Genomic DNA, 20,374 nt, shown 5'->3' on the forward strand with positions numbered 1-20,374 from the left:
CCATATGCAAATAGGGAGTCTAACACCTGTTTGAGGCTCCCTTTGTAAAACTGGGCTGTCCTGAACGCAGCTGGCACCGGTCCCGCTGAGTTCAGGAGAACCTTATCTACATTGGAGGAAGCACTGAGGGTAGCAAGGGCACAAAATGTACTCTGGGTGGGGGACTTCAATGTCCATCACCAAGAGTGGCTCGGTAGCACCACTACTGACCGAGCTGGCCGAGTCCTGAAGGATATAGCTGCCAGACTGGGCCTGCGGCAGGTGGTGAGCGAACCAACACGAGGGAAAAACTTACTTGACCTCGTCCTCACCAATCTACCTGTCGCAAATGCATCTGTCCATGACAGTATTGGTAGGAGTGACCACCGCATAGTCCTCGTGGAGATGAAGTCCCGTCTTCGCACTGAGGACACCATCCAACATGTTGTGTGGCACTACCACCGTGCTAAATGGGATCGATTCAGAACAGATCTAGCAGCTCAAAACTGGGCATCCATGAGGTACTGTGGGCCATCAGCAGCAGCAGAATTGTATTCCAGCACAATCTGTAACCTTATGGCCCGGCATATTCCTCACTCTACCATTACCAACAAGCCAGGGGATCAACCCTGGTTCAATGAGGAGTGTAGAAGAGCATGCCAGGAACAGCGCCAGGCGTACCTAAAAATGAGGTGCCAACCTGGTGAAGCTACAACTCAGGACTACATGCATGCTAAACAGCGGAAGCAACATGCCATAGACACTGCTAAGCGATTCCACAACCAACGGATCAGATCAAAGCTCTGCAGTCCTGCCACATCCAGTCGTGAATGGTGGTGGACAATTAAACAACTAACGGGAGGAGGAGGCTCTGCAAACATCCCCATCGTCAATGACGGCGGAATCCAGCACGTGAGTGCAAAAGACAAGGCTGAAGCGTTTGCAACCATCTTCAGCCAGAAGTGCCGAGTGGATGATCCATCTCGGCCTCCTCCCGATATCCCCACCATCACGGAAGCCAGTCTTCGGCCAATTCGATTCACTCCACGTGATATCAAGAAATGGCTGAGTGCACTGGATACAGCAAAGGCTATGGGCCCCGACAACATCCCAGCTGTAGTGCTGAAGACTTGTGCTCCAGAACTAGCTGCGCCTCTAGCCAAACTGTTTCAGTACAGCTACAACACTGGCATCTACCCGACAATGTGGAAAATTGCCCAGGTATGTCCTGTCCACAAAAAGCAGGACAAATCCAATCCGGCCAATTACCGCCCCATCAGTCTACTCTCAATCATCAGCAAAGTGATGGAAGGTGTCGTCGACAGTGCTATCAAGCGGCACTTACTCACCAATAACCTGCTCACCGATGCTCAGTTTGGGTTCCGCCAGGACCACTCGGCTCCAGACCTCATTACAGCCTTGGTCCAAACATGGACAAAAGAGCTGAATTCCAGAGGTGAGGTGAGAGTGACTGCCCTTGACATCAAGGCAGCATTTGACCGAGTGTGCCCTAGTAAAATTGAAGTCAATGGGAATCAGGGGGAAAACTCTCCAGTGGCTGGAGTCATACCTAACACAAAGGAAGATGGTAGTGGTTGTTGGAGGCCAATCATCTCAGCCCCAGGACATTGCTGCAGGAGTTCCTCAGGGCAGTGTCCTAGGCCCAACCATCTTCAGCTGCTTCATCAATGACCTTCCCTCCATCATAAGGTCAGAAATGGGGATGTTCGCTGATGACTGCACAGTGTTCAGTTCCATTCGCAACCCCTCAAATAATGAAGCAGTCCGAGCCCGCATGCAGCAAGACCTGGACAACATCCAGGCTTGGGCTCATAAGTGGCAAGTAACATTCGCAACAGATAAGTGCCAGGCAATGACCATCTCCAACAAGAGAGAGTCTAACCACCTCCCCTTGACATTCAATGGCATTACCATCGCCGAATCCCCCACCATCAACATCCTGGGAGTCACCATTGACCAGAAACTTAACTGGACCAGCCATATAAATACTGTGGCTACGACAGCAGGTCAGAGGCTGGGTATTCTGCGGCGAGTGACTCACCTCCTGACTCCCCAAAGCCTTTCCACCATCCACAAGGCACAAGTCAGGAGTGTGATGGAATACTCTCCACTTGTTTGGATGAGTGCAGTTCCAACAACACTCAAGAAGCTCGACACCATCCAAGATAAAGCAGCCCGCTTGATTGGCACCCCATCCACCACCCTAAACATTCACTCCCTTCACCACCGGCGCAGTGTGGCTGCAGTGTGTACCATCCACAGGATGCACTGCAGCAACTCGCCAAGGCTTCTTCGACAGCACCTCCCAAACCCGCGACCTCTACCATCTAGAAGGACAAGAGCAGCAGGCACATGGGAACAACACCACCTGCACGTTCCCCTCCAAGTCACACACCATCCCGACTTGGAAATATATCGCTGTTCCTTCATTGTCGCTGGGTCAAAATCCTGGAACTCCCTTCCTAACAGCACTGTGGGAGAACCGTCACCACACGGACTGCAGCGGTTCAAGAAGGCGGCTCACCACCACCTTCTCGAGGGCAATTAGGGATGGGCAATAAATGCTGGCCTCGCCAGCGACGCCCACATCCCGTGAACGAATAAAAAAAAAATGCAGCCTAAACAACGGTCCTTAAAGGTCGCTCACTGGACACCGCCATCAAAAATGTAAGTTTTTAAAAAAAATACTTAATTGAATGCGGAGCCAGGGGATGCAGCACCACTCCACCCGGGTCCAATGCAGTGCCAAAAACTGTTGCCGGCTCCCGCTTGATCACCCCCTCCTCTCCCGATCGCTGCCCTCTTCCCTCTCTGAGAACTGCCCCCCTCCCTCTCCTGATCACTGCCTACCTCCCAATTGCTGCCCTCCCCCCCGTCTCCCAGGATCTACCTGAGGACCGCTGCCAGTGATGCAGCGACCGAAATTAAAATTTGCTTTGCTGGCAAGCTACCTGGGGACGTCCAGCAGGTGTATGCAGCTTGCAGGTCTCATATAAATGAGGCCTGAGGCTCAATATCGGGTGACCTGGGCCTACCCGTTCAGAACAATTTCTAGGCCAATGTGTTCTATTGGGTCATAACCTTCAATCCTATATCTCTTAACCAAATATTTATTCTTGTTTTTTTTCAAGGGACACAGCTGTTTCTTCTGGGAGTCTAATCCATATATCTGCTATTTTACAGCATTTTTTTCCAATGTGTGGTTTAATTTGAGACTTGTTCATTTTGTACTTGTGCCTTTTAGTTTTGTAGCCACAATCTAAGTTAAAAAAATCTTCTGACGTTTACATTATATTTGCCTTGCAGCATTTGAAGACCTGGATTTTGCCCTCTCTCAATTTTTTCCTCAAATGAAAAGAAGTCTAATTCTGTAAGTCATTATTCATAACTTGGAGCCAAAAGACCCAGAATGATCCTTGCTACCCCCTCAAGTATAACAATATTCTGTAAGAAATCATTCAGGGCAACTTCTAAGTGCTCTGAGATGTTTCTCTGTACACAGTGGGGTAGACCTAGACTTTGTGCGATAGTGTAATACAGGCGATAGTGAGTTGAAGTCAATGGAAATAAAAATCGGGAGTGATGTAAAATGGGCTGCTGTCTCGCTATCACCTGTTTTACACTATTGCACAAAGTCAAAATCTACCCCAGTGAGTACCATAAGTAGTTCTGATCATCAACTTATCAACCACATGGAGCACACTGACAATTGCATTTGGTTAGTTCTGCTGTCACTGTCAACTGATTATAACAACTCCAGTTGTCCCCTGTGAACCCCCTGTGATTTCAAGGCAGAAATGTAATCTTAGGGCACAGCTAACAGTTATAAGCTGCTAGAGCTTTTGCTCCTTTCAATTATGACATAAACGGAAGCCCTCAGTTAGGCTATTTTAATTATTTCCATGATAAAATAAAAATATGATTCCAAATTGACTCACCTTTTTGGCGAGATTGGGGACTACAAGCAGCGTACTGGTAATCCTGTGGGTGGATTCTAGGGTGGGACACGTTTCCACCTGGGTTTTCACCCTATAATGACAGCACTCTATTTTTCATTGCGATCTTGGGCTTTCCATTTGTGTGTTTGCCGATGCTGCTGGGAGCTCATTATAACACATTAAAATGAGGATGGCCTCATCGGACTGCTCAGAATCCGTGTCATGTGCTCCATTGTTAAAAGAGCTGTGCCTGTAGCCAGCATCAGCTGAGATTGGAGAATGTGCTTTACTTTGGAGCCTGCAGCCTGAAGAAATTTTGAGAAGTGTTTGCTGTCATTACAAAAGAGCTTTTAAAGTGTTTTTTTTTGCTTTGCACCTGAATAGAGCTAGACTTGCCTCTGGCAGCCTGAGGACCTGTGAGACCACCGGGATATTTTTGCTCCATCCACTGAAAGTTACCGTTATGGGATTCCCAATGGACATTTCCTTGTTTGCAATTTTAATGGAGGAGGATGCACCTTATGAAATATTACCCCGCCTAAAGAATTTACAGACCATGCAGAGCTGATGACGATCTCAGTGAGAAGCTCTGCTTGAGAAGAGTGTGCTTCACCAAATAGACAATAGGGGAGCTGTGTCAGCTATTACATAAAGACTTACAGGCAGAATCATCTGCTTGGACCCTGTGGTAATGAAAATGACATCCACATTTAATTTTTATGCCACAGGCTCAATTCAAGCAGCATGAAGGATCTGTGCAATATCACCCACGGTACTATGTGGACATTCATCAGGTAACTTACTCTTTATCTCCCGCCTTCACATAAATCACAAATCCTTCAATCCAGTACTCATCTTAGAACTCCACATCACATCCAACCTATTTGGCCCTACATGACCATGCAAGTCTGAATAATGTGAATGAATAACTGAGCACAACATAAGTGCACCCTTTCCTGTATGAGTATAATCTCCAAAAAATAACTGAGCATGAAATAAATACACATTCTCTTTTATTATAAGTAACTCAGAAGTGACCATAAGCCACCCACTGAGTGCCTAAACCTGCCCTTCTGACTCCAATTCTAGTCCTTTTCCTAGGTACAACCTGAGGGGCAGTATCTCAAGAGGTCATTGGCTGCTCCTGTGTTACAAAGGCTCATGGGACTGAGGTGGGCCTCCTCTCTCGGCAGTCAGCACCTGGGAGGGAGCTGGTGGTGGCTGCATCTCTGGAGCTTGTGCCTGAGAAGCCTGGTGTCACCTTGAACTGGGCCCTGGATCAATAGCCCCACTGATCTGATCAACAGGCTGGTCTAATAGTAACTATCAAATCATGAAAGCCGAAAGACAGCTGCCTGGATCCAGGCCTCCAATGTCTGAAAGACATACGCAGGGTACTGTCTGTTCTCTCCCCTACTGCCATCAGTGCAGCAGTTTGTGCTTCTGTGGGGCTGAATCACAGACCGGTCCTTGACTGTTTCTTAGGTGGAGTCGGCTGCTGATTCCAATGAAGCAGCCAGGCGTTCCATTGATGCCAGCAACAAAGAAAAAGCTTCCATGATGTTGCTGTAAATGAGGACAGTAGATTCTAGAGACACAGCTGTCAGTTGCTGTACATCCTTGGAGATTGACCTCAGTATCTGCACACAAGTGTAATGTTCCTCGAACTTCCTTCTTGTCAGGCGAGTATCCATTGAGATCTGGCTCCCAAGACTCTGACGTCATGGGCAATCTTCTCATCAGCCTCTGCTGGGAAGGTGCACATCCTCATCCACTTCCCACTCCTTCGGCTCCTTCATGCTCTGTGAATCACCCGGTGCTACTTTTTCACTGACACTATCTGATTCCTGCAGGTAAAAGTATCTGACTGGTGTATGGTAGTAAGAGAGAACGTGATGCAGCGGGTGACATTGAGGGGAATGTGGCAGAGGAACATGAGACAGCCATGTTGCTCCAGGGACTTCTGTGTTGCCTTTTCATCAACATCCTTCTTCTCATCATCATCCTCATAGTCGCCATGGTGATTGTGTAGGTGTGTGCCCATTAACCTGCACTGTTCCATTAATCTCATCATCTCCCACAGCTAGAGCAGAATGCCTCCCCAACAGCTGCACGGCCTGTTCCTGATAGGTGGGTCAGCTCTCCAATGTCCAGAATGCTCCCTCTGAACCCTTGTCTTTCATGGGCATTGCACACATATTTCTCCTGTAACAAGACGAAGTGAATCAGCTGAAGGCTAGCATTTGAGGGATGTCGCCCGTGTGACATCAGACAGTTGATGTAATACCTGGTATTGCCCTGTTAAAGTGGAGGAAAGGGCTTTAAGTTTTTGCGTGCAAGTAATTGCTGATAGGGGAGATGGCGACACATTTACTGTCAGATCCCCTTAACCACAGTGCAGTGTGACGGGCTCCTTGTACAGCTATTAATTTTAGAGGCGAACAATGTGCTGATGCCCGTGGTGCCAAAGGAATAAGAGGGACAACAGCTGGTGTGCTACCTTGCCTGCCCTCGTCAGGTCATTGAACTTTATCTTGCACTGGCCTGCAGTTCTGGGGGTGAGAGTGCTAGCACTCAGTGCCACTGCCACCTCCCTTCACATGGCTCACAAGACGCTTTTCTGAGGTTTCCTTCAATGGGCATTGGGTGGACTTTCTCTCCTTTGCTGCATCTCAGCCAGGAGTGTTTGTAGGTTGGCCTCATTAAAATTTTGTGCTCTTCTTTTTTGCCTCTTTCTTTGGGTGCCTCTGCGATGTGAAGACATTGTCTAAAAATGGCACAAAATCGCACATGAGCCACCCAGTACACTGCCTGAGAGTCAACTTACTGAATGAGACGCTTTCTTACTTACCTGCTGATTTCCAGCCTACTGTTGAAATCTTCAGCCATTCTAGGATTTTTGAAGGCCTGCACCTGCAATTTCCATTCCCCCTGCGCAGTACTCCTAGATACACATGAGCTGAACCCTTGATTTGTGGCAGGGTCAGCACCGGAGAGGATCGCTGCGTGGAAGTACTATCTCTGGGGTGCAACGCCTGGTGTAGATGGCACTGCGGATTTTTGGTGCCTATGCTTTTCCTACGAAGTACAATAACTCTAATTAGATAATTAAAAGTCTTCAATGTTATTCAGCGATCAGTTGTTTCCTAATTCCAGTGCAGATCAACATAAGTGCACAAGTAAAACTTACAGCCTGAGGAGTAATCAGAAATTCTTTGATACTTCATCGAATTGTATCTCATTTTCCCATTTATTGCCCCCTATAGAAACCAGCAAACCATGAGGTTTCTTCTCATTTGCAACACTCTAAAAAAATTTAACTAAGTCTTACCTTTGGACCAGGAATTCCTGTTCCAGTTTCACCTACAGGGCCAATGGGACCAGGGGGACCTGGATCACCCTATGTAAAACAATGATCAGTGAATTATTGTTAAATCTAATGTAAAAGATTTAAGTTCTGTTCCCTGGGTGCAAAGGTGAAGAATAGGGGAGGATACTTTTCCAGGACTTTTCTAGCAGGACCAACAGATCCATTTAAATAAGGCAGAGGGTACCCAAGAAAGTCAGCCCTTTAATGTGTTTTGGCTAGAAGAAACTGTTATAGTAGCTTTCATTTTAAAGATACAAAAATGTGTAGGTGTGTGCCCATTAACCTGTACTGTTGCATTAATCTCATCATCTCCCACGGCTAGAGCAGAATGCCTTATTTCAGTTCGTGGATCTACTGTGTGGTAGCTATTTTTATAACAATTCTATATACATATAGAAATTCCTGTAGTTAATAGGAAAATCTGATCCATTACTGATCATTTCATAATGGAAAAAAAATCTCATTCTTATTTTATTTTTATTTTATACTCACATTATTTTGAATGTTGTTCACAATAGTTTTCAAATATTCTGGTTGGCTGCTTTGAACTCAAGTTGGAAAATTAACTAAAATCGATGTTTTAATTTCTGTATTCAATAAATGTAAAAATAAATTTGAATAGATAGAGCCACATAATTATTTAATTTATAGTTCAGAATAGCTATAATGATGGAATTGCTGAAAGGTCAATAATTTTGATCAATCTTACTGGTGTCATAAATTACATTAATTAATATTAAAACTATTTTATCTGTTGTGACATTTAGTCCAGTATAGGGGAGGACAACATGCAAAACCAAATATTTGTAAAGCTATTTACTTAGTGTTAGAAAACAGCTGACTTTTTTTTATTGTTCACCAACATGTTTTCACAAAAGATGAATTTTAATAGTCTACTGAAATAATGTTAAACATTTGCGTATACCTTAAGTCCCATAATGCCACGTCCTGGAAAGCCTGGCATTCCTAGGCGCCCCACAGCACCCGGCTCACCCTACAATGTAAAGCAAAACAAAATAGATTATCAACAATATACATTGTAATGTAAAAATGTAACGTGCAATATCCTTAATGTGTAATCCCTTTAATTTTGTTTCATTTCCTTTAATAAAAGAGCTTTCAGTTCAAATGTGGTTCAACAGGGAGGCAGTTGTAGAGCATGGCTATCGGCTGCAAGGATACCTGTAGTCAACCTCCACCATAGGAATGGCATTGTCAGCGGCAGTGATGTTCACCTTTGCCCTACTAATGGCAGAAAGAGTTGATCTGGTAATTATTCCTGGAAACAATCTTTCAGTGTAAACGTCAAATTGCTGATGTTAGCTTTCTTCTGCTGATCTTTCACCAATATCATGTTTTATGTACTTCATTTTAATATGGATAAATAAATAAGCATGATCACAGCATTTCAACATGCCAATATATCATCTTTTCACAATTCTGTAATAGATGATGATATCCAGCTCTGCCTCTTCATCACTACTTTCACCTCCTCAACCACCTGCGTGTTGTCAGACTGCTTGTCCATTATCAGGTCATGGACCCCTGGCCTCACTGATCTACATTGGCCCCTGTTCCCAATGCATTCAATTAAAATCCTCCTCTTTGCCTTCAAACCTCTCCGTGGTCTTGCCTAACTCTAACTCATCAATCTCCTTGAGCCCTAATCCCCCTCCCGTACGCTCTATTGTTCTGACACTGGACTTGTGTGCATCACCCATCTTTGTCCCACTATTGATGGCACTTCAGCTGCCTTGATCCCACTTTCTGGGACTTCCTCCCTAAACCCTTCCACCTCTCCATCTCTGGCTTCCTCAAAATGTTAGTACCTGGTTTCTCATTTATTTTCAGCTTGTGAAGCACTTGGGGACATTTGTTATGTTAAAAGCAGTATATAAATGGAAGTTAATGTTGTGGATTTATTCCAGCATGGACGTTTCTGCATTTTGAAAGGAGTGAAGAAACATTGTACACAAAAATATTGAAAGTTACCAGATGGCAGAACTAGGTGAAATTCAAAAATTCTGATATGTACTACAATCAATACAGGAGTTAACTTGCCTTCGGTCCCGTTGGTCCTGTTATTCCAGGTGGGCCAACCAAACCTCGCAGCCCCCTCTGACCTACATCACCCTACAGAAAACAAAAAGACATTGTAAAGAAACAGCAGGAGCTTTTTTCTTTTCTGTTACTGAACCCATGGGTAAATTTTTACCTTCACTATCTTGGTGATAATCTAGTGGGGCAGATCACCCTCCTTTTGTAGAACCTGAACGATTTTCCTTTCACAATGGAATGTAAACCTGCGGGCAATCCGCTCCGCCAAATTACTGCCTAGGTGGCGAAAACGGAAACTTATCCCCATATCTCAGTGCAAATGGCATGTCCTGTTAGCTTCAGATGAAGACAGTTTACCTTCTCTCCTTCAATTCCTATGCCTGGGGTACCTTCAGCCCCTCGAGGACCTGACAATCCTGGTTCACCCTATAATGGTAATAAAAGAAAAATCTGAATGATGACATTTTCCTGTAATAATCCCAAGATCATTTAACTCATCGATCGTGCTGCTGATTGTCCAAATATCATTTGGATGTTAGTCGTCTGTTATCAGAAAATGGAAGGAACAATTAGGATCGCTTGCTAATATTATCATAACTGAAACATCACTGTACATCTATAAAACTGGAGATACTAGACTGTAAGAATATTTTAGAATGGAATAATTAATTTAATATTTTCACCTATATATAGACTATCTCTCATAGACTCATTGAATAGCATCAATATTTAACAAGTGAGCTGATTGAATATCGTGTGGGTGGAATGCTCATGCAAAACTGCATTCCCACTTAAAAATAGATTTGTTTCATTTTTTGTGTTTGAGGTGTCAGGAGCACACACCTCAAGAATTCTTTCCCTTCCTGCCAGTTTTTGGAATACAACATTAATAATCCACACATATTGTTAGCACAAATACCTTTTTACAATGTTAAAATGATATTACTTCATGACTGATAGCCCGATTTTAACCCGGAGTGGTAATCGGGCAGGCAGGGGGCGGGGCCAGCGACAAATCCCACTGACATTGCCAGCATGAGGACCAGGTAATTTTAACTCTTAGGCCTTATTTAAATAAGATTGCCCAACCAAAAGCGTTGGAAAACTGACTGCCTCGCCCGCTCCCCCCCACCCCGATTGCTGCCTCACACCCTCTCTCGATCGCTGCTTTACCACCCCCCGATTGGTGCCACCCCATCCCTCCCCGCTCGTGCGAGACCTACCTGACGAATACTGCTGGTGTTGCAGCTGCCCGAAATTCAAAAGGTCTTTGCCACCAACCTACCTGGTTGCCCAACAGGCATCAGCAGCTCGACGGTCAAATGTAAATGATGCCCGAGGCCCAATATCAGGTGGGCCTTGGGCCTACCCCTTCCAGTTCAGGAGTTGATCCCTGCACCCAGTTCGAACCAGTTTCTAAGGCTAAGAATTTAGTAATCTAGTAAAGAAGCCCTTCCTCTTCCCACACCAAAGCTCAGGTGCCAGTACGATTGCTTGCTAAAAGTCATGTTACACGCATTTGTAGAACTGTATTAATTACTACTTCAGAGTAGGTTTCAACAGCAGTTTTGTAACAATGAGATTCTTACTGAACAAAATATAGGATAAATTCAGCGCTCCCTGTGGTTGTATCATTCAAAGGGAATGCAGGTCAGAGATAGATTTACAGTACTGTAGCAAAAATTCTCTGACCCGCACACCTCCGAGTGAGCCTCCCGCTGTGAGAGCGGGAGCACTGAATTTACCTGTATATGTTTAAACACTAAGGGCTCGATTTTCAGATGTCCGAGCAGGTGCGTTCGTGGCGGGGGGGGCTCCGAAAATTGGGGATTCCCGGGACGGGTCCGGAGCCCGGCTCCAACCCGCCCACTTCCGGGTTTCCCAATGACGCGCTTAGATGCGCGCGCAGCCCCCGCATGCGGGACTCCCGCCGGCAATTAAAACTGGCGGGATCCCACTTAAATCAATTCATTTGATACTTCAGGTCATTAGGAGTCCTGATTTGGAGGGTATTTTAGGAGGGGTGGGATTTTCAGGTCAACTGAGTGTGTTTCCCGTACTGGGGGAAAACACTCCTAGTTGAAATGGACGTGTTGCAGCCACCAGCCTGTGGCAACTGCAAAGGTCCATTTGACAGGTGGGTGGGGGGGGGTGGAGGGAGACCCTCACTCATTGCAGGAGGCCACTCTGTCACTTTGGACAAAGTTAGGCCTGCACTACCCTCCTCCTAACACAAAAAATCACAAACTTGCAACCTCAACCCCGGTGTGCAGACACATTTACCTACCTTGCGGAACCCTCAAACATACGTCTTCCGGATGGGGGCCTCCATAGCTGCAGTCATGACCTCCTCGGAGGATGAACAGCATCACCAGCCTCGCTGGCCACGCCGTCCACCTCTGACACGTGGAGCTCCACAACACAGTGCTGTGACATATCCACCTGCACAGCAGGAGGGAGGGTAACCGGAGAGAGAGATGCGTCGCAGAGGGCACTACCCTAGCCACAGCGTCTACAGACCGAGGCTCAGCTTCCCGCACCTCTCTGAGGAGCAGTGCACATGGAGGCTTAGAGTCACTCGACATGTAGTCGTGGTCATCTGCAGTCTCCTTCATGCCAAGCTGTTTCCGGCTTCTTACCTGTCGCTGTCAAAGTCACCACTGCCCTCAACAACTTCTCCTCCGCATCCTTTCAGGGTGCCACTGGGGACATCGCTGGCGTCTCGCAGTCGTCTGCACAAAAGTGCCCTGCAAATACACCTGCACCCACTCTGCAGTGACACAATGGGTGGCATCAGGTGTGGGTCTTCAAGGTGATCCTCAGGAAAGGGAAGCATTGTACAAATCAGATAAGATTTGCAAAGACGTGGCAGTAGTGGTGATAACAATTTTTATTTTTTTTTGCAAAACAAACAAAAGTAAATCAAAAACATGACATTTTGTCTTACACCCTTGTGCATCCCCTTTGTGCTCACAAAACCTTCGCCTTACGTTTACGGGAACCCCTACGTGGTGCTCCCTCTGTGGCTTCAGCAGAGGTAGTGGCAGGTTGCTCTTGTCCATGCCCTGACCAACGAGATGCTTTGCGCGGATGCCCTCTGGGTTTCGGTGCCCGTGAGGGGCCCCTCCAAAGACTGCTCCACCTGCACCTGTGCAGGGGCAGACTTGGCCACCTGGAGAGGGGGCAGCATTGCGGGTACTGGTTGAGAGGGGGGCAACGGGTGAGACGTGGGAGCGCTTTGAGTGGCATTCCCACTTCCATATCCCCTTTCACCATCGTCCCTCTCCTGGCCCAGGCCCACATCACTCCTTCCACCCTGCTGGACGACAGTTTGGAGGACTTGTGTGAAGCCTTGGAAGGCCAGTTGTAAGGTATCTGTCAGCCTGTTTAAGGCAGCAGAATGTTGCTCACCCTGAATGCGAAAAGCCATTGTCCGGGCCTGAATGGACTCATTGTTGAGCCATGCTTGAAGCTCGATTTGAAGGCTAGCCTTTCCTCCATCACAGACATTTCCGCGCCTACCCGCGACACTATCTCAGAGATGCCTTCACGTCCCTGTGACACTATCTCGGAGATACCCTCCTGTACCTGTGCCACCATTCCACTCATGCAGGAGTTGGACTCCTCCATCCTCTGCACGATTGTGGAGAGTGCGCGTGGCAACTGTTCCAGTACCTCGGCAATGTGCTGCTAGCCCTCGATGACTCTCCTTTTCATGGCTGGTCCCCAGGGTTCAGCATCTGGAGAAGAGTGCTCCCACCGACGCGGACTCTCCACAGCTGCCCCTGCCACCAGGGTCTGCTCGTGCTCACATGTGCGTGGTGACTCACCATGTGCAAGCCCAACTAAGTGAGGACGGGGACCCACCAAGGTGTGTGTATCTGCGCTGGCAGGTCCTCTGAGGAATCGCCCTCCGCAGTCACAGCAGTCGCAGATGGCCCTGCAAGGGAACAGAAAGCAATATTAAGCATGTGGACAGATATTGAGGTGCTGCAAATGCCAAGTGATGCTAAGATCATTCACTATCATGAGTGCTGAGTGTTAGATTACTGTCACCAGCCGCTTGTGCACTCCCAGTCTTGGCGTCCGCCATGGACAGGCACTCCAGCGTCCGGCTTATTTCTAGTGCCTGCTGCTCCGCGTCTGTTAAGACCACCTAGTGTGGCAGGCCCCCTCCAGTCCTTGCCCTCTCCGGGGCATTCTGGCATCTCTTCTCCTATCAAGGCAAAACACAGAGGCGTGATTGAGTGATGGTTGCATGGTGACCTGCTGCATGCATTGGTGTGGGTGTGGGTGAGTGTGAGGGAGATGCATGGGAGGGTGCCTGTGAGACATAGCCATTAGATTGTATGAGGATTGGGTTGCGTGGTAGTGTTCGAATTGGGGTGGTGAGTAATTGCAGGCAAGGTGAGGATGATGGTTGAGTGGATGTGAGGAGTGATGCAAGAGCGTTGTGGTGGCAGTGCAGAAGGAGTTGTGCGGTGGTGGAGGTGATGTGGAAGACAGAGTGTGGGAGAATGTGTAAGTATACTCACTTTGGCTGACCTGGTTAGGTCATTAAATCACTTCCTGCACTGGACCCAGGTTCTGCACACATTGCCGCTGCTGCTGACCTCTTCAGCCACCACCAGCCAGGCCTTCATGGTGGTGGAGGGAGGCCACTTCCTCCCATCCGATGGAAAAAAAATTTCCCTCCTCCTCCTCACCCCATCGAGCAGCACCTGGAGTGAGGAGTCAGAGAACCTTGGAGCAGCCTTGTTTCTGGCCCGCTCCATACTCCAAAATTGTTTCTTTGCTGCAGGAGGAGCATTGGAGGACTGCCCCTTTAAATAGGGCTCCTCCTGCTGACAGCATGTGATGCGGGTGCGCAGTGCGCCCGCTGTGCAGGTCTGGAACGGGATACCCTGAAGCCATGGTGAGTGCCTTCAATTAGGCTGCGATTGCGTGCGGAGCACCCCGAGTTCACTGGGTGTGTTACGCACGCACCCAGTCAACCCCCCGCTGCCAACCCGCCTCCCTCCTAATATCGGGCCCTAAATTTGTTTCCTTCCACAATAATTATACTCTTCTTGTGACCAGGACTTGGAAAGAATACAAATATTAGTTCATACTGATTTACATTAGTATCCTAGTCTTCTGGTCTTTATTTATTTTTTATAACATTTCATTTTTTAAACTTACATTTTTGTACATCCATTTATATTTTTATTTATTGTAACTGATATCATTCTTATTATGATTTTAGTGCCAATCAGAATCCCATTTGAAGCAAAATTAGTGTAGCCGTAGAATTACCTTTTGTCCTGGAGCGCCATCTTCTCCTGGAAGACCTGGGAGACCTGCCAATCCCGAGGAGCCAGGTTCACCCTAACAAACACAAAAATCAACATATTCATGGAAAACAGCAGGAGAACATATTGGGACCGATGATTTTACCTGATTATTACACCAACGCCGGAGTCATCATACAGGCACTACATGCGCCAAGGCAAAAATGGTCCGCCCTGGTGGGTAAAGTGAGATCAGCTCATTGCATAATTTACTGGTGTTCTGGGCATGTCTCTTATAATGGTCTGGCAATGCCAGGGTCACATTGTTGGACGTCAGCAATCAATGAAGGGCTACTGACTGTGTGTTTTCCTTCCCTGCTACACTAATTCTAAAATCAAAATCATCGTTTTTTAAGATATTTTAAGTGTGAAAGCATGCTGCAGAAATATTTGTCTCTCTCATTTATGAGCCCAGGAAAGTCAGAGGAAAACCTTATGTGCAGTTCCTGTAAATGACCAGCAGATGGAACAATGTGTAAAAGCAAAGGCTAATCCACAGATCAACTGTGCATTGTTCATGAGTGCAAGAATCTAATGGCTGAAATTTGTCATGTTAATTTTAGCAAAAGCAAAGAAAGCAAAAAGCAGTATGTCACAAACTTTTAATCACATTTATTTTTTGCTAAAATTAGCCATGACAGGAATTTCAGCCCCTAGAGTGCATACCTGTCAATAGTTTTGTATTGTAATGTATCGCATGATCGAAATAGAGTGTTAAAGGATAAGTAATTCTAACCATATTTCTCACAGATATTATGTATCCTCCATTAATAAAACATTCAATACACATTTATGACTGCACTCTATTATTACGATTTGCTCTTCAGGCACCTACTTTTGGTCCTGGCTCTCCAATTCCTCTTTCTCCTGGAGCTCCAACTTCTCCTGGCAAACCTTGATCACCCTGCAGAAGTAGGTTTTGGGAATTATGCTCAAATCTAATGAAAATAAATGCCTTGTTCAAATAAACTGAGCACAATGTGATGCAACTAATCTATGAACCAAATTCATTTTCAAATTCTTAGATTATTTAACTTGATTTTCAGAAACAGGGGCCCGGATTTCTCAATGTGCACTTGCGTTGGTCTCAAACTGCTAGTGATTGGGCACTAGTGGTTGGGGGGCGGGGAGGTCACGGAAACTGGGAAGCTGCGACAGAGTTAAAGGCCTACAGCAGCTGAAAGGGGAAGTGTCATCAATGTCAGCATTGGAGAGGAACCAGGAAGTCAACACAGCCAGAGGAGCTTCAGGGACGCAACCTTCTAATTTTAGTATGGTGGGGTGGGATATCAGTCTGCCACTTTCACCTGCCCATGACCCTGTCCCAAATCCTGGGGATGGAGTCATTTAAGTAATCGAAGTGGGCCTGTAGCAGCGGAACAGAGGCGCCAACCCCATGGAAGCAATGGATCTCAGAGCAGCACCACATCACTCCAAGTGGTGGAAGCCTGAGGCTTAGATTGGGCCTAAGACAATAATTAACAATTTTTGGTACTTTTTATTGGGCCCATCAATAGTCCCAAAGCAGTGGCAATTGATCTTTCTGGCATCGACTGCCATTTGCCTTTACAGGTTTAGGCCCTACCTTAGGCCGAGAACAGGACCTACAGCTGCTCTCAGCAACCAAAGGTCCCACTGGGCCTGTTGGGCGACTTTGAGCAAATTCACGGGGAAGCCTGAGGATGCCCCTACAAATGCCCCAATCTCCAAGGTGCAATGTACTGGGGACAGGCAGAAGAAGCCCTCCTGGAACGTAATTTCATTCCCATTTATCAACGGGGCAGCAACCTGGAGGATCCGGGTTCCACCCCAAATTACAGCCCCCTTGCATCACAAGGAACAATTAAATTCACTTGAACCTACCTAATATCAGATGAGGCAAAACATGGTCATGGATCAAACTTACATCATATGGAATAATTGCACTGTCAATTAGAATAATAGGCTCCAGGGCAATGAGTAACTAGAGACTTGACATGCTCAGGAAGCTCTGACATTAGTCATAAGTCAATATATCTTCATTGCACATCAATTCAGTTAACAGCAATCTACTTTACTGCTGTAATGTTAAACAACAGGAGTAAGTCCTAAGAGGAGGGGCAGTGCACAAATGCTTTCAGAGAATCCTGCACACTTAAAATGTTTATATCTGCTGCACACATCACTGCAAGATACACACTCCACATTATTAAGCGGCAGTAAAATTTAACTGGGAAAAGTTGTCTTGGAGGCTTTGAAATTCCTGAGGGCCTGGTCTACCAGTGCAAGTGTGGAAGACCGGAACCCCCACTGATCTTAGTCCCGAACAGGAAACCCAGTCCCCAAACCCTGGGACAGGGTCATTTACATAACGAGGGCGGTGCATCATGCCTGTAAGGGAACCACAGCAGCTGTCGCCCAATTCATCTGCCAGTAGGTGGAAAGGCCATTCTGCTGCGGGGAACCTGAGTCCCATCCTGGGGTCAAAGGAAAAAAAGGTAAGAATGACTTCAGCTCCAAGGGCAGCAAAGCACCATTTAAAAAAAGGTAACGGATACCTTTTGGGATTGATCACCTTTCTCTCGGGTGTTCTGGAGCCTATTTTGGGGCTTCAGTGGTATTCACGCTTGCTGTCATCTTGCATGGGTTCCGCTGAGGCCTCTGGAGGGTGTAGAAGGCGGAATTTCTCAAGGAAGCCCAGGAACTCCCCCACACATATTCCTTTGATGTCGGGGCGCGGGGGGGGGGGGGGGGGGTGGGGGTGGTAGGAGATCCGCCATGCCCCATCAGAATTTAAAAGGTTCAGTCTCAACAGGTCAGGATCCCGGGTGGAACCAAACTCTGCCTCAAATACCTGGCCCTCTAAGAATTTCAGGGACAGAGTGCTTAAATGGGTTTTAATGCAATAAATAAGTACTGACATGAAATATTAACAGCCATCGGCTATAAATGAACTATCATTATCTGTAAAAAAGAACTGACTGAGTATCTAGTTAGAAACAAGATTGAGGATTATAAAATATACTGTACGTTCGAGATGATAGAATATTGTTTGAGATGTTGGGATGGCAATGTCATGGCAAGAAAGACAGTCAGAGATGAATAATATGTGAGGTAAGATGAAGTGGAGGTTCTGGACTTTTACTTCAGTTTTAAGGGGAGCAGTGAGAAACTGAGCAGAATCTTTACTCAGGAGATTCAATGAATTGGGCAGAATCCATGATTGAATGAAATTGCCTATGGAAGAACTTGATGGGACTGTTGATTTTAATAGACTTTCTTCACATGCTTTTTTGTTTTCTTGGGCCTCGGTGGCTTTTGTGCAATTAGGTATATTGAATATCCATTGAATTAATCTCCAAATGGTGTTTAAAAATGAACAGTAACAGTCGAATTCAGAGCTTGTTTTCAAGTTTGTGAAAATAATTAATTGCTTTAGGATTTTCTTACCTTTGCTCCAGGCAAGCCTTCACCTGAAGGTCCTCTTGGGCCAGGTGGTCCTCTTGGACCCAGTACTCCCTGTTGGTTTATGCAAATAAGATGCAGTAATTGAATGCACTTCCACTAGTGTGTGTGTTTATAATACATTAAAGTAGGTTTGAGGATTGAGAGGGAGAAGTGAGAGTCACAAACCAAGGTTTTAAATTTAAGTAAGGCAAACTTCAAAGGGATGAGAAATAAATCTGCCACTTTAAACTGTGCTGAGCTGTTAATGGGTAAACCAACAGACAAACAGTGGGAAGTAATCAAAGAAGTTTTTGGTACAATACAAAATCAGTACACACCCCTAAAGGACAAAAGCTCCATTTTTGTAGTTAAACAATCATGGTCAACAAACGAGGTAAGCGACCCTATCAAGCTAAAAGAAAACGCTTACACAAATGCAAGGAAAAGTGGAAATCCAGCAAACTGGGTGAGCTATAAAAAGCAACAAAGGGATACAAAGAAAGTAATAAAAGGTGCAAAAGGGAGTATGAATAAAACTTGCAAGGGTTATCACAACTAACAGTAGAAGTAGTTATAAATATATTAAGAGAAAGATTAACAGTAATTTTGACTTTGTGCGATAGTGTAAAGAGTGATAGCGAATCAGCAGCCCGTTTTACATCAATAATGGTTTTTATTTCCATTGATGTCATCTGAAGTACTGTGTTCAGTTTTGGGCCTCAGGAAAGATATATTGACCTTGGAGTGGGGTACAGTGAAGATCCACCTGAACGATACCGGGGCTTAAAGAGTTAAACTCTGAGGACAGGTTGCATCAACCTAGCTTGCATTCCTTTGAGTTTAGACGGTTGAGGGGTGATTTAATCGAGGTGTTTAAAATGATAAAACGATCCGATAGAGTAGATACAAAGGCCCCAATCTTAACTCCCCCCACCTGGCGGAAACCAGGTGGGGGGTGGCAGTTAAAATGAGGGCAGTCACTTAGCCCCTCCGATCCTGGTGCCTTCCCACCGTGTTCCGATGTTAACCTGCTCTTTTGAGTGGGTGAACGGGACACCAAAGGAAGCGGGATCCTTCTTTAAATATGCTGATCAGGTCCGATGATGGCATCAGCACCCGATCTGCAATATTAGTCAGAGGCCTGAGCAGGCAGCAGTGAAGGATTCCCCGTCAGGCCAGACCTGTCAGGACGTGGATTGTGGGCCAGGAGAGGCCCAGGCAGGTAAGTTTTAAAATTTAATTGTAGGTTCCCTTGTGGGCCAGGAGGAACAGGAGTGCTCCTCCAGGCCTCACAAGGTAGCCTTGGGCTTCCCTTGCCCTGGACTCCCCTCTCCCTCCGATTGGCTCCAGACACCCGCTCCCCTCCCCACCCCATCAACTGACTACTGGGGACCATTCCCACAGTTCCCGGCTGTGGCATCCTGCCGCCGAATTCAAGCTCCCACCCACCGGCCAGGCTGTGGATCTGCTATGTTTGATCAGGACTCTGTGAGAATTTATGTAAATGAGGCCTGGCCATTAAAATCAGTCAGGCCTCCACGTCACCAGACTCCCAAGGTTCGCCACCCGCTTCAGGGCTCGCACGCAATGTATTCATCCCCCCCTTTAAAATCGGGGCCAGAGAAATTATTTTCTGGTGGGGGAACCCAGAACAAGGAGGCAAAATCTTAAAATTAAAGCCAGGCCATTCAGGAGTGAAAAGGAAACACTTTTTCACACAAAGAGCAGTGAACAGCTGCAATTCTCTCCTCCAAAAGGCCGTGGATGCTGGGTCAATAGAAATTTTCAATACTGAGAACGACAGATTTTTATTCAGTAAGAGTATCAAAGGATATGGTTTAAAGACAGGTAAATGGAGTTGAAGTACATATCAGCCATGATCTAACTGAATGGTGGAACAGACTCGAGGGGGTGAATGGCCTACTCCTGTTCCTACATCCCTAAAGTGCTAATGTGGTTAAATAAGGATAAAGACATGAACAGTTTTCAAACAAACACCAGCCCTGAATATCCTCAGGGCCTGGGGCATAGTGGAGGGAGAGGATGAAGTGGATGCAAGAGGCCTGGTTGGAGGAGGAAAATTGGGCAGGACCTGGAAACACCATGGGGGTTATTTTAACCTAACCCGCCCGGCAAGAAACTGACGGGATTGAATTGGATGTCCGTTTTACCCCCCGGAAGAGCATCTTTGCACCTTTGGGGAGGGGAGAGAGGGCCTGTCAGTGGCATCCCCGTGTGGCTGTCCAGCGCCA

General features: G+C 46.4%; 1 protein-coding gene across 1 annotated transcript in view; it reads right to left on the reverse strand.

Moving 5' to 3' along the window:
* col28a2a (collagen, type XXVIII, alpha 2a) overlaps positions 1 to 20,374 on the reverse strand; it is a 125,598-nt gene that overhangs the window by 25,783 nt on the left and 79,441 nt on the right. The window contains exons 16-22 of the mRNA XM_067986797.1: positions 18,126 to 18,194; positions 15,532 to 15,600; positions 14,662 to 14,733; positions 9,724 to 9,792; positions 9,370 to 9,441; positions 8,234 to 8,302; positions 7,270 to 7,338 (exon numbers count right to left, since the gene is read on the reverse strand). Of these exons, the coding sequence (XP_067842898.1) occupies positions 7,270 to 7,338; positions 8,234 to 8,302; positions 9,370 to 9,441; positions 9,724 to 9,792; positions 14,662 to 14,733; positions 15,532 to 15,600; positions 18,126 to 18,194 (489 nt within the window). The remainder of the gene's footprint in view (positions 1 to 7,269; positions 7,339 to 8,233; positions 8,303 to 9,369; positions 9,442 to 9,723; positions 9,793 to 14,661; positions 14,734 to 15,531; positions 15,601 to 18,125; positions 18,195 to 20,374) is intronic.

The sequence above is a fragment of the Heptranchias perlo genome, chromosome 7 (genome assembly GCF_035084215.1).
Source record: "Heptranchias perlo isolate sHepPer1 chromosome 7, sHepPer1.hap1, whole genome shotgun sequence".
In the NCBI taxonomy this organism is placed as follows: domain Eukaryota; kingdom Metazoa; phylum Chordata; class Chondrichthyes; order Hexanchiformes; family Hexanchidae; genus Heptranchias; species Heptranchias perlo.